At 41.8% G+C, this 27,102-nt stretch overlaps 1 protein-coding gene across 4 annotated transcripts in view; it reads left to right on the top strand.

Moving 5' to 3' along the window:
• Positions 1-26,032, top strand: part of mib2 (MIB E3 ubiquitin protein ligase 2) — a 50,538-nt gene extending 24,506 nt beyond the window's left edge. For all 4 annotated transcript variants that reach the window (XM_033628754.2, XM_078170213.1, XM_078170212.1 and 1 more), the window contains exons 5-19: positions 281-475; positions 867-1,009; positions 2,686-2,793; positions 2,878-2,982; positions 4,125-4,287; positions 4,925-5,058; positions 8,671-8,819; positions 9,418-9,574; positions 11,127-11,281; positions 17,777-17,903; positions 18,042-18,302; positions 21,008-21,186; positions 21,430-21,623; positions 21,845-21,910; positions 23,299-26,032. In XM_033628754.2, coding sequence (XP_033484645.1) covers positions 281-475; positions 867-1,009; positions 2,686-2,793; positions 2,878-2,982; positions 4,125-4,287; positions 4,925-5,058; positions 8,671-8,819; positions 9,418-9,574; positions 11,127-11,281; positions 17,777-17,903; positions 18,042-18,302; positions 21,008-21,186; positions 21,430-21,623; positions 21,845-21,910; positions 23,299-23,540 — 2,378 coding nt within the window. In that variant the 3' untranslated portion in view covers positions 23,541-26,032. The remainder of the gene's footprint in view (positions 1-280; positions 476-866; positions 1,010-2,685; positions 2,794-2,877; positions 2,983-4,124; positions 4,288-4,924; positions 5,059-8,670; positions 8,820-9,417; positions 9,575-11,126; positions 11,282-17,776; positions 17,904-18,041; positions 18,303-21,007; positions 21,187-21,429; positions 21,624-21,844; positions 21,911-23,298) is intronic.
• The last annotated feature ends 1,070 nt before the right edge of the window (positions 26,033-27,102 follow it).

Here is a 27,102-nt window from a genome sequence, read left to right as displayed (position 1 = left end):
TCTACAGGGAAAATGTTTCTCACACACCTCTGTGTCTGTCATCTCATTTGTCTCATGTGTACATTGTTCTTGTCAAATTTTACCATGGATGATTACATGTCTACTCTGATGTTCGCACATTTTTCTCCTCATCAAAACACACCAAACTCTTGTTCCTTTTATCTAACGACTTTTCTTTCTTTAGTGAGCTGATTTTTCTTTCATGCTTTTATCTCATCCCTTCTCCCACACTGATGCATTATTGTTTCTTGCATATTTGTGTGTGTATTTATGTGTGTAGGCGGGGAGGGTAAGGTTGGGAAGGTAGTGGACATTCGCGGCTGGGATACAGAGTCTGGTCGCAGCGTGGCCAGCGTCACCTGGTCTAATGGCACCACCAATGTGTACCGAATGGGCCACAAGGGCAAGGTAGACCTCAAATATGTGTCTGACGGCCAAGGAGGCTTCTATTACAAAGACCATCTACCAAAGCTAGGTAAGACAAATAGATTCCTGTTTCAAAGTATGCTCTAAATCATTTATTTCTCAGTTGTTTTAGAGGGTAAAGCAGTATGTTTGACAGGTATTGGCCTTCATAAAAATAATTTTTGGTGTATTATGTCACTACTTACTGATAAGTGAAGGTCAGCCCTCCACCTCATCCTCAACCTATGAAACTAATTTGTGTGGTGTAGGAATTGGTAATCAAAAACAAACTGGGTATAATTGTAATGTTTTATGGTATTTTTGCATGACACCTCTAAGCATTACAGATGTAAATATGAATGTCTGTAGACAGCAGACGTGCTGACTTAAAGCCCAATCTGTTACTGGTGTTTGCTTGGAAAAACCCTCATAAGTCTCCAACATAACACCTGTCCATCTAGGAGAGCATGCAGAGCTGCAGCGCCAGGAGAGTGCTGACGGCCACTCCTTCCAGCAGGGCGACAAGGTCAAATGTCTCTTGGAGGTGGACATCCTGCGACAGATGCAGGAGGGCCATGGAGGATGGAACCCCAAAATGGCTGAGGTAATAAAGTCTTCCATTCTGCAAGAAAGACCAGTCACACAATTCCAGACATATTAAAGGAGCTATATACGATATTCAGACCATTAATATAGCAGCAAACACGTACTTGCTATGTAAAGATATAGTGGTGTAATGGTGTTCTGAGCAGAGAATGAAGTCACGCTACCTCTGTGTGTTATAATCCGAATTTTTACGTTCTTTGTTGTGGTACATGGTCCAGCTGTGCATGCATGTTAGTGCTTGTCAGTCCAGTGTGTGCATTCCACTGGCTAGCTAATTGCTGGGTGGCGGCAGCCTGGAAGCATAGCCCTCACCCCCTGATTCCCCCCTGGTTAACACTGTGAGCTCTGTTATCACTGTTGGCGTTGTTAGCAATATCTGTGCTGTTAGCATGAGTTTTTGGGGCTTTTTGGCCCATTTGATTGACAGTGGTAGCATGAAAGGGGGAGAGAGAGAGAGAGAGAGAGGGAGAGAGAGGATGACATGCAGCAAAGAGCTGCAGTTTAGAATAAAATCTGCGGCCGCTGCAGCAAGGACATAGCCTATGTACATGGGGCACCTGCTCTATCAGGTGAGCTACTCAGCACTCCAGCACAAACCCTTTTTACACAGAGATCGAGCTATAAGGCCACTATGAAGTCCCTTCTTTATGTCTTTTTTTGCATTTTTACATAGAACTAAACAACAACAGCAGCATCATGCCGCTCCAGTGTGTGATTTTAGACAGCATGCTGACATCGAAGAAGCAAATGAGGTGTGACATGTAACACAACATCATCGACCTCTTGTGTGACATAACATAAGCGTCGGCAGCACTTTCTCAACAATAACAATGGCATAGCATGGCAATGACAATCATTGACCATGGCTGTTTTATGGTGGCTGATCTTGTCCTCTGCTCGAAGGGTAAGGAGCTCATGGACCTCATTGTTTTCCCAATTTGCAATCATTTTAAGCCACTGTTCTTCTTTTAGTTGCTGCTAACTGCTATTAGCTACTTTTTCAATCTCCTGGTGGTTGGACTCATGCATAACACGTTGTCAAAATGTCACATCTGTGCCACCCATGATCCTGTCCTGCTGGTTGTCCAGTTTATACAGACATCATTTCAGCTCTGTTGCTACATCCAGTGGTAGCTTAAAGGTGAGACATTTCACGATCGTACCTTACATACAGCATGGCGAGGCAGAAAAATGGCATGAAATTCCCTCCCTGAAGACGCAGTGTAAAAGGGGCTACTGTTAGCAGCTGGCTCAGCCACCTCCATGTTGAGAGCCATGTGCAGACAACCTCTGAATCACAGATACATTCTGACTATCGTGTAGAGCTCCTTTAAAAACAGACAGCTTTACATAACTCGTTGTTGTGTTCCTGGAGAAGTACAAAGTGAACTTCAAATGTTTTTTTCCAACAAGTTACACTGATGCCATTGTACTTTGAACCTACTATGTACTCTTTATGTTTTAGAAAAACATGGCCTTACAACCAAAACAAACATGTCTCTTGAGCCCAGCATACAGAATGTTTATGTAAGTGGCTCAGATGGACATTAGCGTGCAACAGAGTGAAAGGAAACAGAGCGTCCAACTCTCAAACCACAGCTGCTAAAGGGAATATTAAGGTCACAGCATTGCAGAGGGAGAACCCTGGGTGACACAGCCTATTTGTGTTCTCAGTACATTTGCCGGATTGGGACTGTTCATAGAATCACTGACCGAGGAGATGTCAGAGTCCAGTACAGCAACAACATCCGCTGGACTTTCCATCCTGGGGCTCTCACCAAGGTACTGAGATACAGATAAGTTTCTGGATGCTTCATCTGATTGTAAGATCTTTTGATAACAATTTGTCCATCTTTCTCCCACTAGGTGAACACATTTGGAGTTGGCGAGCTCGTAAGAGTATTGGAGGACATCGAGAGTGTGAAGAGACTGCAGGCTGGCCATGGAGAGTGGACAGACAGCATGGCTCCTGTATGCTTATTTGGCCTGATAATAGATGGTAGCCTGATAGTCCTAACTTTTCATGGTATTATAGCATTAGTTATAAAGGCTGAATTGATGCCATACTGTGGCAGAGGTGTGGACTCGAGTCACATGACTCGCTCCTGAGTCAGACTTGTGTCATAATTCTTTCAACTAAGGTCTTGATGACTTTTGAGTTGATTTGACATATTAAAAAAAAGACTTGTTCCCTGACTTTGACTTTCACACAAATGACTCATGACCTAATTTGGACTTTGACTAACTTTGACTAAGAATGACTGTCCGATGATTTATTATTATTTACTCTATTTATTTACTCTTACCAAAAGAGAGAGACGTTATTTAAAATGTCTTTAGATTTGTTGAATGGTGGATAATAACTTGTTTAGGACCTTCGATCCCTCTTAAAATCTAGAGGAGATCGAGCCTATGCAGTGGCGGCTCCCGTGCTGTGGAACGCTTTGCCTCTGTCTGTGCGGTCTGCGACTAGCCTCTCTATTTTTAAAACACGTCTTAAAACCCACCTGTTTACCCTGGCTTTTGGCTGAGTTGAGTCACCTGTTGTTGTGTCTTGTTTTGTTTTGTTTTCTTCTACCTCTCTGCTTTGTACTGTTTCTGCTTGTATTGTTTATTGGTGCTGATGATTTCATCTTGTAAAGCACTTTGGTTGGCCTTAGGCTTTTAAATGTGCTATATAAATAAACTTGACATTGACATTGACATTCAGCAAAGTTTTCAAGTCTTGTCGTGAGACTTGCTAAACAGTGACATTGTCTCACCTCTGTATTCTGGCTTCAGGTTACCCCGTGTCTGTGTGCACAATGTTAACTGTGTTCCTACTAAAGTAAAGCCTTTATTTGGTAGACCTCCCTCTGAATTAAAAGTGACCTACTTCCTGAAAATTGGGTGTACATCAGGAAGCAATCGAGCATAGAGTCGCTTCCTTGAATTCGGCCTGCTTATTTACCTAAATTAAAGAGGCAAAAAATTAATTCTCTATAAAACATGAATAGTTCTGCTAATTATTTACTTATTTGTCCCTGTCAACCTTCTGCCTTGTTTTTTACCCATCTAAAGCACTTTCTCCTTGACCTATACTACATCCACCTTACTTGGTCTTTCTTTCCTAGGTGCTTGGCCAGGCCGGGAAGGTGTTGAAAGTATACGCGGATGGTGACCTACGGGTGGCGTTTGGAGGACAGACGTGGACGTTCAACCCAGCATGCCTCTCTGCTCAGACCGTGGAGGTGGACGCCAACCTCATGACAGCCGAGAACCCCAACGAATCTGGAAGTAAGGCCTCTGCCAGGATGAGGGGACTCATCTCAAACACTCCAGCTCCAGCTTTACCTTCTGCATGCATTCATTCATCCTCCCCTGCCCTCTTTCCAGCTCTGCTTCTGCCATGCCTGCTTTCACATCCAGGCTTTAACTGTGACATTCATGTCCACAGTCACGCATGCTATTTTTTTAGCAATATGTGTACGGGGTGTCATTTCTTGAAATGTTCTTCTCTATAGCATGTCACGATCCTGCATGTTGACAGGGAGAAGCTTTGGCAGCACAGCGGACGTTTGTCATCATCAGTCTCTCAGTCATGACTGAATCTGTTCTGTGCATGTGTTCACCTCAGCGGATGGGGGCTTGTGTGACTTTGTGAATGTGTGTGTGGTCAGATTGCACTGCATGAAGGGGCATTTTGACTCATTCATGTGGTTTGCTTTAACCTCAGCTTTGACAAACCCATTAACCTATTTGTTTGCTATTTTAGCTCTCTGGAAGGCTTTGCAACACCATTTCTAATCACACTGGACTCATTAAGCTGAACAAATCCCTTTTGTCTCTCTTGTCTGTCCCCTTTTCACTACCTTTTCCTTCACTCCTTCTCTCCTTTCACCCCCCCTCTCCATCCGCCTATGTCTCTGTTCAGGTACTGTCATCTCAGTGTTGGAGAAGCTGTTGTCTCAGTCCACAGAGCAGGACAATCCCAGCCGGCTGGTCATTGAGGCAGCACACGGCAGTGCCAACAAAGTGCGAGAGTTGGTGCAGAAGTACCCTGACAAGGTTAGTGCAGCACTCCTTCTCTTTGCTGCAGTCCACTGCCCGTTCCAAGAGCTCTTTCCACCACGACACCAAGACTCGGGGTGGGGGATTTAAGGGCCAGAGTGACTTAGTGAACCAGATAAGGCAAAGGACACATTATCCACAGGCTGTCCGATGAAGCTAATGACTCTGGATTATCCAAATTATCACACACCACTTTAAAATCTCTCAAAACTATCCACTCTGCTATTGTGCTACAACACAGCACGGGGGCAGAGCATTTTTGTTCCCACTCCTCCTTGTAGTGAATATAGTACTGTATATGTAGCAAACATGGTTTAGACAATATGTGGCTCTCTCATTAACACAAATGTGAATGGGATCTAACAAGGATAACAGTGTCTGCTAATAAATGATAAAAGTAATTCTCATAGTTTAATTTGCTTGTTTGATCAACGTGGTCTAAGACCGATTATCAAAATCAAAGGCAGAACAGCAAGAGAGTGATTTGTGACTGTCAACCCTCAAATGACCATTTGTTAATGAATTACCTGTCCCATGTTACGGTGAATTCATGAAGAAAACGTGCGTGGCTCTACCGTGAAAGAAGAATCCAAAAACAGAGAAAATTCTTGATGAATGGAAGTCATAGGTGACCACATTTAACAACAGTTAAACTATATCAAAACATTTGTTTACAAACACAACTCATACAGTATAATCCATGTCTCATTCATCCAGTGGTATGCTCAGCACTTCCCAAACAGACTTCTCTTTATGACGGGGAACTGAACTGAAACTTATCTATGCTCTCTTCAGAGCCAGACTCTATTGACAGAAACAGTAAATTTGCCTTGCTGAACATGGCAGCTGCTGGTCTACTGCTGCTTAGATCAGGGAGGTTGTTTGTGTTAATGTGTGACTGTGGTGTTTTAAAGGGTAAGTTTGGATTCACCAAAGTCACATAATAACACAAACAGACTAACTTAAGTATGCTGCTACATGAAGACGTAAAAATGATTAATAATTTTTGTATGTCACTCCTGTAAAAGAGATTTTTGTCTCAGTGAGGCACAATAAAATCAAGTTAGAATTGATGTCCTAACAGATAGAAATTTGTCATTTTATTGAATTTAAACAGATTGTACAAGTGCAGGTGCATATGTAATGTAGTATGGTCAATTTTCTGGAAATTTTAAGGAGAGGATAAACAAAGTAACGTATTTGTTTTTGCCCATTATAATGAAATAAATACTTATTAAGGTGTTTTATCACATTGATCAGAAAAATGCCAATCCAATGCAGCCATAAAACAGTCCTGGTAAGTGATTTCCAATCTCAGCCCATCAGCTATCGGATGATGATAGGCATCAAGGGGCAATGGCCAGAGATTCAGTATAGCCAGGCCAAGACTTCCTCTTCTGTGTGCTGGTCATATTAGATAATCTCTATAAACAAACATCTGCATATGAATGTAGATAAATTAGTAAAAAGCTAATGAAAAGCTTCATTTTTTTTTTTTTTTTTTCCAGACGATAGCCGATGGGTTCCATGATTGCAATCCGGCAAACGCGTTATGCTTGCATTGCTCTCCACCCAGGCTGTTTACCTGCCACTCAAATGTGATTGGTCACTACTGCTCAGACTACAGACAAACCACAAACACAAGACCAGAATGCTTCTGATACCAAAACTTTATCTCGTTGCCCATAGATTCTAATATCCGTTTGTAGAGATTAGTTCATTTGCAACTCACCGTGGTCTAAAACAGTCAGAGATATTAAAGAATTTATACCTCGGGTAGAAATAGTAAGATCTCCATCAATTAATAAATCTCTTTTGTTTTACAATGTATACCCTCATATTAACTATAGTCATTAGACCAAAGTAGTTAAAGGGCCAGTGTGTAATATTTGGCATGGTTTATTGTCAATCTGAATCTGAATATTCTACCCATTAATATGTTTATATAAGTGTATAATCGCTATAAAATAAAATTCGTTTGGTTTTTGTAGCCTTATAATTATGCTTTTACATATATATATATATATATATATATATATATATATATATATATATAGCAAGGGCCTTGCTTTAGAGAGGTCGCCATCTTGCGCCGCCATGTATGTACAGCAGACCGAGCGGACAATCCAGCCAGCCAGAGAACGCGTTTCGCGTGTATAAATGAACCAACGAAGACAGCGGAAGGAAGGAAGAAGGAGGAGGAAACAGCAGAGTGTTAGTGGTTCATCGATAGAGAGTAGTGAAAAGTTTTTTTAGTTATAAAGTTTGCAAATGGACCACACTTACCACGCAACAGGAGAGAATGAACCCGAACCATCATCTGCGAGGAAAAGAAGACGCAACTTCACTCCTTGTGTGCATTCAGCCTCTTTTCTCGCCCACTCAGCATCAAACACATGGAGTTCCTCATCTGTATGCTCCGGCTCAAACAGGTATGGCTCTGGGTCTGTGTCCGCTACAAGAAACACTTCAAAATCGCGTTCAAAGTCGTCCATTGCAGCTACTATAGTCTGGAGATATGGCTAGGCTAAATAAACAGCTGAGCTCTGTTTACCGGCTACGCTGTCAGTCAGTGTGCGGACTGGAGACTGGTGGAGCAGAGAGGGGAGGGGGTCCCCACTCGGTATGGTAAACGAGTATGTGTGTATGAAGTGTGTCTGTTACGCTAGAAGAGTCAGAGTTTGGGACGGAGTCTTTTACCCCCTGGAGTGTTACCAGAGTTTTTGGAGTGCTCAAATAAACTGGCCTTTTTCCCGAACGCTCCTCTGGTCTCCTGCTCGTGAGGGATTCATTACAATATCGTAACATGGTTTAGATTTCTAAATAAATATTCACCTCGTCGCTAGATAGACCTACTCCTGAAAAACTCGTGCGCAAGGCTTTTTGACCCTACGAGGCCGCCGTCATTTACCCGATGGGAGGGGTGAGCGAGTGAGCCCTGCAATCTAGAATTTGACCACTGATGTCACTGTTTTCAACCCATTTTACACACTGGCCCTTTTAATTGTTTTTCACTGACAACTTTTGCTGAGCTCTGGTCTGACAGTCTTAAAAACACAAAATTTTAAATAAAAATGGAAAACCAAACAACTTTAGTGAACCAGGGTAGTTGATCCAGATTCAGCAAGAGTAAAGTTACATTTGCAGTTTAAACTCAATGTTAATTTAGCTAAAATGAATTGGGTCAGCCTACAAGTATGATAATTTTCCTAAAATAATTACTACTTTACTTAAATTGCTATGACCTAATGTTGGTTTACATTGTTTACATTGCAACACATCCTATAACTGACTTGACATAGGACTTACGCATATATATTATATAATGTTTAGTATTATATGAGATGTAATTGTTTTTTAAACTTAGCAAGAAAAGTAATAACTTGAACAAGTAAATTAAAGTAAATTCAAAGTACACTTGTTTTGTTCTCGGCTATATTTCTACTCTGTGATGACTACACTGCTTATTAGGATTATGTATCAAGTGTGTGACGAACATGGTTGTTATTCATGCTCAGATTATTTCCAGTCAGTCTATGTTCAGCTCTCTTAGTGTCCAGGCCACCATCGCCTCTAATGTATCTTCAACCATATTTGTATTTTCGGCAGGTGGATATAAAGAACCAGGGCAAGACTGCACTGCAGGTCGCTGCTCACCAAGGCCACATGGAGGTGGTGAAGGCCTTGCTGCAGGCCAACAGCTCCATCGAGGTCAAGGATGAAGACGGAGACACGGCATTGCACTACACTGCCTTCGGGTAAGAGGGACGCACACACAGTTTTTCTGCACGCATTTAAGTGAATAAAAGTGCCAAGTTATCACACACACACACACACACACACACATGGAGCTTGGGTTCATGACAAGATGCAACTCTGCTTCCTGAGACTGACAGATGTACAGTAGAGCTTGCCTGTCTCCTTCCTTGTTTCCTTGTAATGTGATAATCCATTCGCAGAAGCGACAGCATTAAAGTGTTTCCTAATCAGCCAGCTCTATCTCCTCCTCTCACCACAGTAACACGTACTCAGGAAGTCAGCATTTAACAAAATCTCCTCAGGAATTTCTACTTGTGGAAAATAACTTTGTTGGCTTGCAGCAGTGGTACATCAGGCAAACAAAATGGCAGGGTTTAAGAAAGGATGACAGTGGTGTAATTTAGCATGCAACCCTTGAGCTTTGTGTATCTCCTTCTGGGTTTTCAGAACAAGCATTCCAGAAGAGATTTTAGTTGGAATTGGAGTTGGAAAATCTTAATTGAAAGCACTGTTGTTGAATCACTCGATGGAAATAGATGGTGGTGAGGATTAATGTGTGTATTTGTCTTTTTCTGTCTATGATTTCTTTCGGTTTAGTAACCAGGCAGAGATCACACGGCTGCTATTGAGCAAGGGGGCAAATGTCAACCTCCTGAACAACTCCATGTGCACGGCGCTTCACATTGCTGTCAACAAGGGCTTCACCGACGTGGTGCGAGTGCTGACAGAACATTCGGCTGACATCAATCTCCAGGTAAGAGGGCCAAGGTTGCCCAATACCTCAGATTGGCCTTTGATTAAAATGTGTGGCCCTACAAACCCCAGTAACGATCTTGTGTGTTTAATTTCTTTATCATTTTTCTCGTGTTTTTCTACTCCTTATTTAACTACCTTAACTGATACTGATTGATTTTGTGGCATGAAAAAGCAAGTGAAAACAGCGCTGGTGTAGTTTTAGTACCATTGAACACCTTTGGTTTTGTAGACATAGAATGATAAGCTGGTTGCTTACATTTTTGTTCTGTGTGATAAGAGAGTGCAGTTCTTTTGAGAAAAGAGTGGCACAGTCCTTCCAATTCATGGTTTGGCCTTAGTTTTGAAAATCATGAATGAATGTACTTGACTTAAAGAAAATCTGTGCTAAATGTAACCACCATATGTGTATTTTAAAAGTATTTTTAAGTAAATGGTGCCTATCAATAGGGATGCACAATAATATCAGCATGTCATCGGTATCAGCAGATAAAGGCATTAATATGAAATATGGCATTGGCCCAAAATTAACATTTCTGCCAATATGACAGGCCGATAAGATGATGCTTTAATTATGAGACTTTTGTCTCAGGGAACACATCATCCAAGCCTGTTACAGTAGGATGAATTTCACAATTTTGCTTGAAAATGTTACATAAAAATAAACATGGCATGTCTCACTTGTAATCTAAGTTGATGTAGTTTTTTTATTTTACCCAGTGAATGTATACCTTTAGATAAGCATGATAAGAGTAGGAATTATCACATGTGAATTCCACTACAGGAGAGGCTTGATGTTCTCTGCAATTAGGTGGAAAAATTGTGCATGTATCGGCACTGGCAATCAGCCAAAATGAGTTGGAAAACATTGGGATACTGGCCAAAAACCCAGTGTCGTGCATCCCTACCTACCAACCCTTATCATCTGGGTAGCCAGTAAGTGAGCTTCTCTGGCAGTGTCAGTTATTTGCTGAACACATGTCACGTCTCACACACTGCCCTTCCAAGCAGTTGTAAACACACAAATACAAACATTTATGGTGTTTGACTGTGACCATGCTGCACGTCAGCCCTCGGCCTTATTAAGGCAATTTAGTGTCTCTTTTAGGGCATTTTCCACACTGTCTAACATGCCTGCAACCAGGCCCCATATTCACTAACAGCATTCTTTTTGTGCTTGAGTAGTATGGCTACTCAGCTAAAAACATAAAGAATCTTCCCACGTTTTTTTTTTTTTGTTCGTGGTGACATACAATCAGAATGAACTGCAGCATCCATCACACTACTAATGTAGACACAAAATCTGTATATGTAGTGTAGATTTTAGGATTAAAACAAATCTAGCAAACCAAATCATGTCATGGTTGCAGACAGGATATTTCCCCTATGATGACTCAGTTGCTATTCTAACAAATTTTTACGGTATTTTGCTGTTGTGTCTCAACACGCCTCAAAAAGAGGCCCAAAAACCTGTAGTTCGAGTTGAGTTCCAATATGTGCAACAGCCTCACTTACTGTGCCACTTTAAAATACAGTCTTCCTCTCCCACTCAGGATTCATACGGGGACACACCGCTCCATGACGCCATTGCTAAAGATTTCCGCAATATCATCGAGATCCTGGTCTTGGTGCCCAACATTGACTTCACACAGCAGAACCACAGAGGCTTCAACCTGCTGCACCACGCTGCCCTCAAAGGAAACAAACTGTGAGTTGAGATCATATCCACACTTTCTGCAAGTACATTTTTAAAGCTTGGTCGTGACCCAGGCGCCACACATGTTATAAGAAGTGACATTAGAAGTTGGGTGTGAACCCAGGCAAATAACTGCATGTGCATCTCTGAGATGTGAAAAAAATCCAGTCGATGTACAGAGTGTGATCTGTGGTCTTTTCAGGCTGCTCAGTTGTTACCTGTGTCTTGATAGTCTGAATGCACATACTTGATGTGAGCCTTGGAAATGATGGTTATGGGCGTGTGTGTGTGTGGGGGGGGATATCTGCTGTGTGTTCAAATGAGGACTCAAAGGTCAACTCTCACACACACTATCCATTACAGATAGAGAGCTCATCTCCCACACAGCTGCTGCTGCTGCTGTCAGCAGGATGGAAGTCAGTATCAGGCAAAAATGCAACAACATTTATTTTTGCACCGTTTCTCTACACAATGACTTGACTTTTCCCAAACTACATTTAGTGCAGTCATTTTTTAGCAATGCAGAACCATGATTGGACAAAACGTCAGAAAACCCAAACAAACTTTGAACAGTGTACCACCTAATTTTTTCCCAGGAAAGACCTACTCATCAGAGCAGTCGTGAAAGCTTTCGTGACTTGGCTAAATGATGTATCACAGTGCTTAATGAGAAGAAGAAGGAAAACACATTTACTTTCATGAAAATATCAGATTTATTCCTCCCAAAATTGCTTCATATATTGTATTCCTCACTGGAATTGAGTCCCCCCGGTGACACCAACAGAGAGCTGGTTAAAGATCAGCTCAAACATTTTACTCTACACTGAGGTGCTTGAGGCCAAACACCAAGGCTGCCTCGCTGACACCTGTCACAAAGGCTCCATTGTCTTCAGACCGTGTTGGTTTTAGGCTGGTTGACACTGGAGGTGCTTAGTCACAAGCTGAGCCTTGACACCGCACTGACCGGGCAGGTAGAAACGCAACACATAACTGAATGTTCTCACAATGATAAGGTTTCAGCCCTCAAACACAACTCTTCTGTCTGGCTCTTTTTTGGTGTGCCAGTGTCCTCCTCTGTCCATGTTGCATCACATCAGCTCCCACACACCCAGAATAGCCTGGAAATCTAGAGAGAACAAACCAAAAGTGAATGGTTTCTTTTTTTTTTTTTTTTTTTTTAAAGAAAATACCACAGCTTTCAGCAGTACTCTGAATATATTTTAACGGGGAACTATTATGCTTTTCCGTATTTTGTGTCTTACATGTAGTGTTTCAATTAAGAATGTTCATATTAAATGTGGCTAACCTCAGGCTTCGTATCACTCTGGTTACAGTATGATGTCATAGTGTGCCAGATTTCTCTATATGGTCTAGGCCTGGGCGATTGGAGGGTTGCCAGGCGATTTGCTGGATATCAAGGCAATTTTAGGGGGGGGGGGGGCGGCGCTCTACCGTGCATTAAGAGATGTTTTTTGGGGAAATACATGACTGTCAGAGAAGCCCCGTTTACAAACAAACCTACAATCCATCTCCTCTCCTCTCCTCTCCTCTCCTCTCTCTCTTCTCAGCGGAGGGTGCCCTGTCAGCCCTGCGCTGACAGTGACAGGGCACATCTCTTTGATCCAAAGTGACACAGCCCGTTTGCTCATGCTTCGGGGTCGTTCAATAGAGTAATTGCAAATAAATATTGTTTTAATGTGTAACTATTGAAATGTTCACAAGGGCTTTCATAAATTGTCATAAATGTTGCGGCACTGCCGCCTTTGCAGGTTAAAAGTTAATGACAGCGACTTGAAGTGAGGAGGAGCCGCTGTGCTGACAAGCCGGAGACGCTCACTTTTGCATGTAATGCAAAATATTATAATAACGTGGTAGTGATCGACGTAAGATACGTGCCAAGGCCGTAACCCCCCACGTGCCAAGGATGTAACTCACAGTATGAGTAAAATTGTAAGTATTTTTGAAATTTGAAGTACATAACGGTTCTGTTAGTAACCTTAAATTTAAGTATGAACCTGAAAATGAGCATAATAGGTCTTCTTTAAAATGTTATTGATAACCTTAAATTTCAAGTGATACACACAAGCCTATACAAATTATATAATGTATACTTTTTTTAATGTAGTGGCTCAAACCAGCCGTTACAGTTGTGCAGTTTGTCCTGATATGAAAATGATCAAAATTTACATTGTGCATTATGCAGATCTATGTGTGCATTACTGCAACTGACCTGTGCTGATTTGACCTGTAACATCACTTTCCTCGCTATTTTCAGCAGTACAATCGATTCATTACAGTAAAATGCTTTGAGCCTCACCGCAACAGGTGATTTTTTTCACATTATAATATAACAGTTAATATTTATTCAAGTAAAAATCTGAACTGGGTTGCTTTCAGTGCAGTTAAGGGCTTTAAACACATCAGGTTAAGGAAGATCATTTTGCTAAGATCAAGAAAATCTTATTTTTCCCACCTGAATATGATAGCAAGTCTCTTCACAGGTCTGATTGACTACTTAGAGTTGATATTTTTCACAGTGCTCCAAGTCTGCCTGACCACGGTGAGGCTCCTGCTTCTTTGCTCCAGGGCTTTTACAACCTCATATGAACTTTCCTTCCAAAATTATAACAAAACCATGTAATGGAAAATTGTCCCTGGCTCTTTTTTAAAGAGGTGCCATGCAGGAAAGGAAGCAGGAATGAAAAACACCAGCATCACCATAAATTTCCTCCCCGAAGCGATGCCACTTCATTCAAGGTTTCAATTAGAGATTTTTTTAAAGTGCATTTTGTGTAATTTGATGGATAATATCTTTGAAATGTATATTCCAAAGAGTGGGAGCCCTGTTATTTTCATTAGTAAAGATTTTTCAGCAGTGAGTAGATCACCATAGCTTGGTCCTCTCTCCACAATCTACTTATGCCAGTATGTCAAGTACTAAACCAGTGAAAAATGACTATAAGTCAGTCTGTTTTTCTCGTCAAAGGGCAGCTTTGTGCCAAATTCTGGCCTCCATACTTCACCTCCCAGTGACCCACATTTGTTCATCACTCCAACAATCAACCCTCTCATAGCTCATACTGTACACACCTTGAAAGAATATATAACAACAACAAAAAAAAATCTAATCTTAGTCAGGACAGCCTGTACATGAGCGCAGTATGTGGACAAACTGAGAAGGGGAAAAAAAAAGAGTCGGCAAGCAATAACTGCAAGCGAGAGAGGAAAAAGGAACAGGAGTGGAGGCCGCAGTAGACAGTCATTTAATAAATGTCCGATCTGTCCTGGCAAGTGTCATATGTGCAGTGCTGGGAGTTTAGGCTGCACTCTCCGGCATTCATTTAGCTTGACATCAGCCGCTGTGCCAAAAGTAGAGACACAGGATTTACAGTGCTCAGGATTGGCTTGGTTCACCAGTTCATTCATACATCACCCGCAGGCCTACAGTACATTTATACAGTACAGGTGCTGTGTGTTTGTCATGTTTTCCGTCTTTGTTCTGACTTAAATATGAATTGTAATATACAGTTTGAATATGCAGACGACAGATTGAGGCCAAACACATCTCATCACAGTTTATGTCATATTTTACATGAGAGTAATCTTTGTGGAGTGAATTCAAAACTCTTAATTGAAATGTATAGATATTGTGGATTTTCCTCACTACACTCTTTGATGTTCATCCACTTTTTATTTGTACAGCCACCAAAGTACAACCTGTACCTCTGCCCCCAAGTAAGTCAGTTGATTGCTTGGCCGTCCTCCTCTTTGACAGTCCAGACCATCCATAAATGTAGTTTTTCTTTTTGATGCAACAGTGTTTGGAGTTCCCTTTGAGCAGCTGTGGCCCTCTGTTGTTTTTTCGTGACAGAAAGATGAGAACGTTTTGTTTATTAGTGTATTTATTTATTTATTGTGAGGAAATGGAAAAAGAGGGCTAGAGGCCAAGTTCACAAACAGTCCTGGGAAAGAAAAGTCACAAGGCAGGCAGCCAGATTTCTTCAGGAGTTTTCAGTTTGACAGAAGAGGCAAATGGATGTACAGTGTGTTTAGTGTGTTAACTGTATTTTCTTGAAGAGAGAGAATATTTGCTGGGATTTCTCCCTCTTCCCTTTAATCTTGCCTCCTTGTAGCTCTTTTGATTTCTCATCACTTTCACCAGATCCCTTTTGGTCCCCAACAGTTTGTTCAGTTTGTCCTATTTACTCCCGTCTTTTTGGAGTTGTTGCGCCTTTTGTCTGACACACACCAGACAGATTTCACAGCACACTCACTCTCATAGCTAATTATACATGAAATCAAAATCCTCTCTTTTTTCTCTTCGTCACTCCCACCGTCAAAGAATTAGTGGTACATTTCTTCTGCTTTGATCAAGAAGCAAGTTACAAACAAGCATGATGCAAACTCCCAAAAATAACCAAATGATGACTTCAGTCTCCAGAAAGTCATCACCAGCGTGGCCAAGATGCCCTCTGGCTGTTGTGTACGGAGGCATGTTTGTACAAAAACTGCCCCGAAACGTCAGCCCAAGTCTGAATATTCATGAGCACACAGAAGTAACGATTATGGAAATGATGCAGAGAAATGAGAGAGCAAAGGTGACGCGACAGACATGGCGTCTCTCCTTCATATCTGCGAGGGGGAGCTCTTTAGATAACCAAGGTGCTCTGGAGACAACGCAAAAGCAAGAATGATATTTCCCTCAATGCCTTTACGGCCCCCAACACACACACGCGCGCGCGCACACACACACACACACACACACACACACACACACACACGGCTGCATTGCAGGTACAAATGACCTCCAACACAATGTCTCCCCAACTGCCTCCATCCTTAGTAATACACCCAGAGGAGATCCCAACCATACGTGACTGTACAGTACATGTAACAAAGCAGCCTGTGCCCTCAGCAGTCAGGCCCTCCAGTAATGCATTTTAAATGTATCAGCAGTCTGCTGCTAATGAGCCTGTAAATGTTGTAATTGGTTAGTTACCATAATTAATGCTACATTAAAACTGCTCATTTTTAAACTGATGCAAAAATGATTGCATTTCTCATGTTCCCTGCACACCACTGGGAGCATTATACAGTGTAACACAGAAAAGGTAACGCTATCTAAGTGCATCATTAGAGAGTTGGTGTGTTGATGAGCAGAGTTTGTTTCAGTGCATCTGTCACTCAGTCTAACACTTAGTCATAAAATTTACAAGGTTGTAAAATGACTAAAATCAAACTTCGGAAAGAATTCTTTACATCATGAATTAACTCTGTTTTGATTGTGCTTTTGTTTTGTTAGTTAGGGTCAATTGTTAATTTTTAAAAACTTTTTGAATAGAGATTTTTGTGATACTTTTTTCCCTTCAAACTTGAAATAAAGTGTAGATGGTACATAGTCATAGGAGGATAGTTACAGATTGGTGCTAGGTGAAGAGCCTTTTCAAAATAATATGACATAATGAAGTAATCATAATTCTCATACGACAGAGAAATTATTTTATTTTTTAACATCCATAGAAAGGTTGGGTCACGTCGCACCCAAGCCTCCATGGTAGCATGCCAGCTTCCTGGGTACTCGCTAAGGCTGTCGGCTTCAATTTCACACGTCATAAAGCAGGCTCAGCTACAGAGCAGAGGACATCTCAACAGTGCAGCCCGGCCTCACACTGCAGCATCAGCCCGCTTCGTGAATCACAACAAAAAAAGTTGTAATAGTCTCACTTCACTGAATGTGGTGTCATCCTTCAAAGAACGTCTCCTTTGTGAAACCTCACAGTAAAGATAACATGCTAAAATCTGACAAAACTGGGTGGATAGTTAAAGAGGATGGTTAAACTTTGTGACCCTGAAAGATTTGAGCATTTAATGTTAAGCTGTGTCGAGCTGTGAGGTGGTGATTGTGATATTCTGTCCGTATTATAGCTCGCTGGTTTCATACTGAATGTGAAGAATGCAAGCTACAAGGACGACAGTGATCTACTGTTATTTACGTGTAACACTTTGGGTAGTTGAGTATCACAGAAAGGGTCAGTTGGCTGTGTTTAGTGAGAACTGGCTTCCTGTTGTGCTTCAGTGTTTTCTCATTAGATCAGCTTGTTAACAGTTGTACAGCAGCTGCGTCTCCGTCCAAGCTCATGTCAAGAACACTGAGCTTCATATTCTGAGAGGTGTACACAGGCTGCAGTCGTGGTGTTGTAGATGCGCTGTCACTGTGTGTGATCAGGTTCATGTATTTAACACTGTGTTTAAAATCAAGACATGGGTATTAAAGTGGTTTCTAATCATATTTAATCAGAGAGTATTGATATTCATGTTCGACAAGCTGGGCACTTTCTGGTAACATCAACATTTAGCAGCCTGCATTTTTTTTTTTTTTTTAAGTGAGAGACAGTACAGTAAAAAGCACTGGGGCATCTATTACAGATATAACTGTTCTTAATTGAAGTCATGAGCCTTGAGGAGTGTTGTGCTAATTGAGTCTTGTGTTGTTTGTTCTGGCGGCAGGGCCACAGAGAAGATCCTGGCCAGAGCGCGGCAGCTGGTGGACGTTAAGAAGGAGGACGGCTTCTCTGCACTGCATCTGGCCTCCCTCAATAACCACCGGGATGTCGCTGAGATCCTCATCAAGGAGGTGAGCTAGAGACAAGAGAATCATAAAACTGTTTTGACACTTCACTGCTTTTTAATTTTTAGTAATTCAATACGGATTTGTTTATTCATTTAATTCAAAATTACAAGTTTTTTTTCTTCCCGTTATCCTCTTCCACAGGGACGCTGCGACATCAACATCCGCAACAACCGGAACCAGACGCCGCTGCAGCTGGCGGTGACGCAGGGTCACACCGACCTGGTGCAGCTGCTGGTGTCCGAGGGTGCCGACGTCAACATGGAGGACGAGGACGGCGATACAGCCATGCACGTTGCCCTCCTCCGCCCGCAGCTGGCCAATGTTATGCTCAGCCCCGCCGTGGGAACCAGCAGCAGTGAAGAGAGCAGCGAGGGGTGCTCTTCCACATCGCTCTACTGCAGGGTGAGAACCGACGGGGGAGGTGGCATGTTGTTGACTTGTTCCTTAAACACGTTATTTAAAAAGCTTGAACTGGCAGTTTTTCGTCAAAGTCGTGATAATATATGTCCACATTAAAAAAGTAAGCTTTACTACCTTACATTACTCACAATGGGAAGGGATTTTAATGTAACTACAGCTGCTGAGGGATGGATCACCACTGAATTGTGGTTATGTTGGGGCTTAATAAGCCGAAGAGAGACAGCACAACTTTCAAAAGATGAGAAATGACGTCTAAATACTTGAGACTGCTGAGCGTGCATATTTAAGACTAAAGAGATGGTTACCAAAGACGATCCACAACAAATAAATGACCAGAGGAAGAGCACATGAAACATTCAAAGAGGAGTAAATATAGCCTGAATGAAGGGTAAATAGACATTAAAAGGAAGGTAGATTAGGACTGAAGGTGGGAAAAAAGGATTAAGAAAGTAAAAAGACTCACAGCGAAGTAAATAAAGACTTAAAGGATATTGAAGCAAGGAGGGATTGGTAAACAAAAACAGACAGACGGAATGTAAAGGTATTTGTTTATAGTGGGAGTGGTTGATTTAGGATAAAGGAGTTAGTTGGCTTTACGGGGTAAATGAGGGGATGAATGGGTAAGAGGCGGGAAAAGAAGTCAGGCTGGATTACTTTGAGGAGAGGGTTAACTGAGGAGAAAGGACGTTGCTTTATTGTGTAAACACGGCAGGAGAGAGGGGTTAACTAAGGAGAAAGTTGTCAGATAGGAGTGCACTAAAGTGGTACCATGTGAAAGTGAATGTGGGCGTTACAGCTTTGTTTTCTGGAGGAAAACATAAAAAATTGAAAAGAGAATTGCACATCTTAATAAGCACATGAATTTAAGATATTAAGTCTCCATATTTAGGATTTATTTTCTCAGAAATAAAGATTACCTCGTCTTCGACTGTAATCTCATATCGTCGCTTTATGAGCAAGTACTGGCAAGAGACCGAGAACGATGGTGTAATGAAGGGAAAGAACAAGTGCTGAAAGGTTGAGAAGTGAAGAGGGCCCACTTAGCGGAGCAATATAGATTTGGCGCAGACGGGGCTTTAGTTAAGATGTCCATGATAAATTTAAGAGTACGGTGTAAACACGCCATGTCATTACTTCCCCAGAGGATGTCTTGAACTTGGATAGGACCATGCTCTGTTAGTTGAAGGAGTCTAAGAGAAGTCATGTGGTGTTATTCATCAACAGAGGCACACAAATCTGAATCCTCAGGCCTCCCTCTATTACATCTAACCGTAATGTGACACTTTGACATTTTGGGTTGTTTTTCTCTGTTAAGTCATTTTGTGTAATGCTGTAGTCAACAACAGAGTCAACAACCAGCCATAACAACATCATTATTCAATATGGCAGGCAAAGGAAAATGCTACTGCTAGCACAAATAGTTATTTGAATGAGCTCAACAAGCCCTTGAGTGAACCTTAAGGACACGTGATTATTCGAGTTTAGTAACAGTAAACCGGCATTAATTGATTTTTTTTGGCCACTTTGGGTGAGCACAGCAAGCTGTAAACACAACACTAACACATTATCACCTTATAAAATCTTTATGTGAATGTGTTAGCATCAAGACACCAGAGGAGCATTATAGCAACATTCATTTTGAGTTGCGCATCAGGTGACCTGGTTAAGTCTAATAATTACCCTCATTTTAGCTCAGTTTTTGGTCTCCACCAACTCCTGAGGGAAATATCTGGTTCTATAGCTGCTAAATGCTCCACTATGTTCACCAGCTAGCCACTAACTGTGTCTGTTTGCTGAGCAGGTAGCATACAGTTAGTGTAACTAAGCTCTTTCACAGTAAAGGTATGGGTCATAAACTCAAAACAGATGCTAAAACGCTCTGTAGAGCTGAGGGTAAAGGTAGCATTAGGTTATAATTCTCTGTTGATTATGAGTGACATTTCTCATATTATCTACAGTAATTTAATGTTAAAATGTTATTTTAAACATTGGTGTCGGCATTAGCCCAGAATGTCACCATTGGTGCACCCCTAAAAAACGTTAGAGCAGCTTTAAACTCCTGCATTGTAACATTATAACTGTGTCCACCTGATATGGATCAGAATTATAATGTCACAGCATCTTGTTTAATCTTCCTCGTGCTTTTCAGAGAGTCGTTTACTCACAAGAACTAGTTTTAATCTTCCATGTTAAGAGACCTTGACTTTGGGCTTTGTGCAGCACTTTTTACATGACTGTTACATCAGTTGGTGTTGATATCATTGCGCCAATGAAGAATGTCCTTTCCAGTCTACATGACCGCAAACACTGCAGCTCCACTCAACATCCTGGGCACCTGCCAAGCCAGCACACACACACACACAAATTCACACACACCCCATGAAGGTGGCTAGACTTGAGTGCTCAGGGCTGTTTTGGCCACTGTCAGCAGATGAGTAATTTGGGGAGTTCTTCAGTGCAGATTAGATTTGGGTTTATGTTTCAGCCTTTGCTGGTTTTACTTCATTTCTTTTTTTTTTAGCTCACTGTCAGCTGTGACCTTGACTAAGTTTTCTCAACTTCTGCCATTTCTACAGTTCTTAGTGCTCGTGCGAGTGTGTTTGTAGATTAGGGACTGCCTCGAAATCATGTTAATTTTAACTGCAACTTCTCTCTCCCTCTCTTCCAATCATGGTGTGTATCCACAGCTGAGCGCTTCAGGTCTTCTGGGGAATACCGAGCTGAGTGTTGGTGCAGCTATTGCTTGTTTTCTAGCGCAGGAAGGGGCTGACATCAACTACGCCAACCACAAGGGAAAGAGTCCCCTGGACCTGGTGGCAGACAGCACCATGATGCAGCTCATCAAGGGCTTCTCTGAGAAACACAGGTAGGTGTCTATAAAAGCACTGCTAACATTCATAATGCTTTTGGTAATATTATTAACCAAAGAGTAGATTTTTAAGGCCATGTTGTGTTTCAAACTGCCTTTTTACATGCAAATGAATTCTGAATTTTAAGATGGACAAAAATCAGCTGCTACAGAAAATGTTTCTTTGTGTGGGAATCACTTTAGAGACAAATGAACTGCACTCGGTTTTCTGTGTTGTTAAAGCCATGTGTTGTCTGTCAGGTTGCAACGTCTGCAGGCCATCACATGTGGACAGGGCCTGAGCAGTGCCAGCCTGAGGCGGGTCCACACTACGCCCAACACCATGACCAACCTGGTTCTTCCCACACCGCCGGGTCCCAGTGAATGCCTCATCTGCTCCGAGCTGGCTCTGCTGGTTCTCTTCTGCCCCTGCCAGCACAGCGTGGCCTGTGAAGGTGGGTGGAGACCTGAGTTAGTGGAAGACTATGTGATGGCCAAAAAAGGGGCTTTATTATTTTTTTAAAATATCTTAACGTTTCTGTACCATTTGCTTCACTTTCTGTCTCGGATGTTAAGTAACGCAGACATTTTTCTTGATACTGTAGGTGCACTATTTCTTGTATTCTCTTAGTATGTCTTCTGTATCTCCATGCTGATCTGGTTCTTGTCTTAACAGAGTGTGCCCATCGAATGAAGAAATGCATCAAATGCCAAGTCACAATCACCAAGAAAATTAGACAAGGTAAGAAGAATCCCATTATTGTTGTTATCAGGGGTGTGTCAATAGGAAAAGGATGGCATGGAACATTTTTAGACAAAGAATTAGGTCCTTTATATATATATATATATATATATATATATATATATATATATATATATATATATAAACACACTCATGTTTGGAACAAACATATCCCTTGTAATAGTGGCAGCTTTTATTTCTGGATTTTTCAGTTTGTTTTTTGTTTTGTTTTTTTCAGACAGCAAACTTTTTGATGTTGTAGTTTATTATCTACATGTACTGTATGTTTCTTTTTTTTGTTTTAACCAGTGTTAAATTCAGTTTTTGGAGTTGGGACTGATAGTTGCCGTAACGTTCATTCAGGGGATGTCAGCGGTTAACTGTTAATTGGTTAATTGCAGAGAATTGTTTTGACAGGTTTAGCAAGTTGGTGTGCAGGTTGATTTTGCTACCTTTCAGTTTGCTGCACTGCACACCACCACAGGGTCTTGGTGCTAGCATTAGCTTGCAGCACCCTGCCCAAATTTGAGCCACAAACCTCCTTTAGCATTGTTAACTACTGTTAGCTGTGCTGGCAATGTCAGCGCAGCTAGTGGTGCTAACATAGTTAACAGTGCTAACAATGCCAAAGGGGGTTTGCACCTCAGCGTTGAAGCCACTTGGTCACTGGGGTGACATGGGGTAGACTGGAGGGTGGCTAGCGGTAATTGCTGAAGGAGTGCCGCTGCCACCCTGCCCGGGTGGTCCGCAGTGCAGAGCAGCCAACATTAGCTAACAAGTGGAGACTGGAGCGTGGGCAGTGGGCACAACGTTTCTGCATGTAACGTGGCTAGCTGTCTGTCTGTCTGTCAGTAAAGCTAACAACAGATGAAATAAAAGGCAAGAAATTTGTGTCAGAAAACATTAAATTTCACCACTTTTATGTGGACAGTGCTTTGAAATGCGGTGTTAAAGCTCACTTAGACAGTGGAGCACCGGACTAAAAAGAAAAGCCTCTTGCATTTCACATTGACTAGTTAGTTACTGGTTAATGGGTGCAGGGCTTTGAAAAGTAAGTTAACCGAAACTGACATCCCTATTTAGCAGTGATCACTGTGTCAATGAGAAACAGCTTTGAATGGTAGGTTAAAGCACCTCTGTGTCGAGGACAAGCTATCAATGAAATTGTCAGACATTCTGAGTCATGCTATCCCTGGTCAGTTGCTGCAGTATACAGCCTTATTATCTGTGAACCACCCGCGTAGTGAAACACCTTGCTCATCTTGCACAGCTTTCATAACATCAGAAAACAATAACCTACAGTTATTTTTCTGTCTGTAAACTCAGTTTTTTACTGCTATGACATTATTGATATTGATGACAACCCCCCTCCCCTCCAAACTCCACAGACCAAACAGAGGTAGACTGCAGCCCAGGCACCGAGAACTCGGAGCAGCACAATCTGCTGGAGCAGCTGCAGTCTCGCTACCGCCAGATGGAGGAACGAATCACTTGTCCCATCTGCATTGACAACCACATCAAGCTGGTCTTCCAGTGCGGACACGCCTCCTGCATCGACTGCAGCGCCGCACTCAAGACCTGCCCGATCTGCCGGCAGACCATCCGCGAGCGCATCCAGCTATTCGTCTGAGTTTATCTGTCCTCTCAGCTCTTAACGACCCAAAGAGGATGTGGGAGGGGGCTGGGGAGAAGCGGGGTGGGAGGGGGCAGCTGTTACCTTTTGAAGACCCAGTGACTTTTATCTGCCTGTCGCACCCTCCTGCTCATCCCTCCCCCCCCCCCCCCCCCTCATCGAATGCTCACTCAGCTCATAGGTTGCTTTACAAGAAAACGCTGTGTTACATCGCAGAGAGTCCACCGTTTGTTACATTATGAGTAGTTTCCTTCTTGAGCAGCGCAGGCGGGAACATGCCCATCACTTAATTTTCAGCAACAGAACTGATGTTTCGCCGAGCCCAACGGGACGCAAATGAAGCGAAGTTGTGGCGGGAGGAAAAAGGTCCCCCACCTCCTCTTTTCCTTACTCCCACCCAGCCTCCACCTCCTGTAATCTGTCCTATCTTTGCTGCTTTAAGTGGATGTCTGTTACCCATCATCCTCTCTGGCTCTCTGGCCCCCTCTGTTTACAAGGCTGCGCAGAATCAGTCCCCGTCTTCTCGCCCCTCAGCTTGTCCTGTGAATTATGTTTGCTCTCATTTGTACCAATCTCTTAATAATCAGTGTTAGTCTCTGCAGAGGGAGTTGGTATAACTAAAGGCTCTCTATATAGTCCCCAACCACTCGCCTGTATGCAAGGGGAAATACACACTATATATGCATGAATATATGCATATTGTAAAGCTGAAAATGACTGTGTTGTCATGGGTGATTTGTCGTCGTTGTTGTTTTTATTTCTCTCTGGTTACATTTGTGGTTTTTAATGTACCGATCAGTACAGGTTTTTATTTATGTGTGAAAGGTGGTATTACTTAGTAATGTCCTTATTTTAGTTGGTGTTTGCTTGGCAAAAATGTTTTTATTTCTACTGAACTTCACCCCAAGCCTATGTCCTCTACTCAGGGTATCAAATCATTGAAAGCACTTGTGATATCCATAACAGGTTAAAGAGCCCCCCCACACATACCCACCATTACAGAGCTACAGTGTAGGGGATCATTTTAGTGGAGAGTCACTGAAAGAAAAGGTCATAAAGTTGTGCATAGTGACTCAAAATCACTATAAACTTTAAAAGTTTCGTTCTCATTAGTTAAATGAATGTTTGCAGGAGAGTTCCTGCAACAAAACATCCAAAAAACACCCCCTAAAAGTCATCCAAGTATCCCAGAAGCAGCAGTCAGCTTTACAGCATTGTGTTAGTCTGCCTGTTTGTGTCTGAAGGCCGCAGTCCATCTGTCGTCTGGCGTAGAGAACCCCAAAAAGCAGCGGATGCTCGTGTTTCGTTAATTATCCACCAGACGTGTTGTGAGATATAGAATCAGAAGGGCAAAAACGTGACATTGTTGTGTTGCACCTCTAGTTCCATGTCTACCTTCCCACTGGAGTCATTTAAGAAGAACCCCCCCCCCCCCCCCCCTCCCCCTCTGGAGTTCTGGATTGTACATCATCTTCATCCTTTCTAATGTTTTGGTGTGTTTTCTTGAAGGGCTTATGCATATGAGAAAAAAAAAGTATCTATTTTAATCGTTATTTAATTTTTATTTTCTATGACAAACTTCCAGAGACAGGAGGGTTTTTTTGTCTTCATTAGATCCCAAATTTTGGGAGAGCCAATGTTAAAGATGTACATTTGAATGTCGGGGAAGAAAAATGTATCCTGTCTCACTCTGCCTTTTTTTATGTATAAAGAAAAAAAACGATGTAAGAGATGGAGCTGGAGAGACCGAGACGTATTTACCACGAGTTTTACTTTGAGGAAAGAACTTTTACATCTGTGCCAAATCGCATGAGGATGTGCATGGGCATGCACGCCCGAATTTATCTAGACGCACTATGCTAAACCCCTCCGAGCTCAAGTGAGGGTTCAATTATTCCAGCAGTGTGAAGTAAACTAAAAAGCAGACGTTAGTATTTAATTTTGTTCAAAATAAGAAGTGTTATCTCAGCACACTCAGTTACTGGTGTTAGAAGTTGAGCTAATGGTGTTAGCCTCCTAACTTTAGCTGTAGTGCTCTCAGCCTCATGTTCTCAATGACAAGTGACGCTACACCCATGTTCAAAATATTATCAGTCCCATATTGTTTGGAGCTTTTTACAAGTATATATATTTATATTTTGTGAGACATTATCAATCAAGGGACAAGTTTCGTACAGAAATTTCAACATTTTAAGGATTGTCCATCGGTGTTTTAAGTTAATGGTTTTACAGGCAAAGGCAATAATGTTTTAGAAAAACAAGGAAGATGTCTGAGTTCTTTCTTTTTCTCCCCCTTAAGGAGGTCGTCTGTGAGGGCGGGAAACAATTTCTGTGTAAAAACACTATCAAAGCAGCAAATGTTACTATTGGTGTTTGTACAGTTCAGCTCTTGGAATTCTGATGTTGGCCTTACTGTCCATTCCTCCTCTGTTGATGTTTTTTCAGTTGTATTCTGTACAAAAATATTTTGCAATAAATATGGAACTGTTTTTTAAGGACTTGATGTAGATGTTTTGTTGTTGTAGATGTTTTAATTATTTGATTTTTATGCCTCTGCGCCAACGATAGCCACGGCTGGAGGCATTATGTTTCCAGGTTGTTTGTATGTCCATCTGTCCTTTTTAATGAATGTGACAGTTCAAGAATGTCTTCAGGGAATTTTTCAAATTTGGCACAAACGTCCACAAAGGTCAAAGTGACCTCAGAAAAACACACTTTTGGCCATAATTTGAGACTTCATAAGATAATTATATTTCACACAAATGTCTAAGAGGATAAAATGATGAAGTGACAACATTTATATCCACAGGACAAAGATCAACCTCACTGTGACATCATAGTCTTATGCAAAAACACTTACCTGGCCATTATTTAACATCATATCTCAGGAACAGAAGGTGAGACGTTTGGTCACATACCGATTTGGTGACCCTAATCTTGGGTGTCCATCTTGAAACTGTGCTGATTGTATAGATCTTCTGTGCTGCCAGGTTTAAGATATGTATGAAGCATCCACTTTTAGAATTTGTAGCTTCTTTGCACCAACATCCATATTTGAAGCATTGCCAACTGTCATGGCTACATACGAGTCTTGATGGACACGGATGTAAACTGTAACTCAACTGTTTGGCGGAGGCGTTCAACGTGAGGCAGTTATTCTAGTTTTCACTTTGAAATTGTCTCATAAATGTAGTCCCACTGCAAACACATGAAATTAAAAGAGGCATATCGTGTTCCCACCAGTGATCCCAATGTGATAAAGAGCTAAGCCCCCAGAAAAACAAGTCCTCATAAAATATAGGAACATTATGTTAAGCATTGTCCACAAAAGTCTTATTCAAAGCAGTCTGAGTTGATGACATTTATGTGTCATTTAATCTTGAAAAAGGACTGTTAACATTGTATGTGGGAAGAGAAATGTCACATACTGCCAGTCATGTTTTTAATCGCACACACTTGAGCATTGTAGGTTAAAAAGCCAGTTAATACTCATATGTAACTCAAGCAATGTCACTGTGGAGTATTTTCAAATGTTATGACCTTTAATTGGTCATGGAAC

Source organism: Epinephelus lanceolatus, chromosome 8 (assembly GCF_041903045.1).
Source record: "Epinephelus lanceolatus isolate andai-2023 chromosome 8, ASM4190304v1, whole genome shotgun sequence".
Taxonomy (NCBI): Eukaryota; Metazoa; Chordata; class Actinopteri; order Perciformes; family Serranidae; genus Epinephelus; species Epinephelus lanceolatus.
Note: the sequence above shows the minus strand (reverse complement) of the source record. Positions and strands in the feature narration are given on the sequence as shown.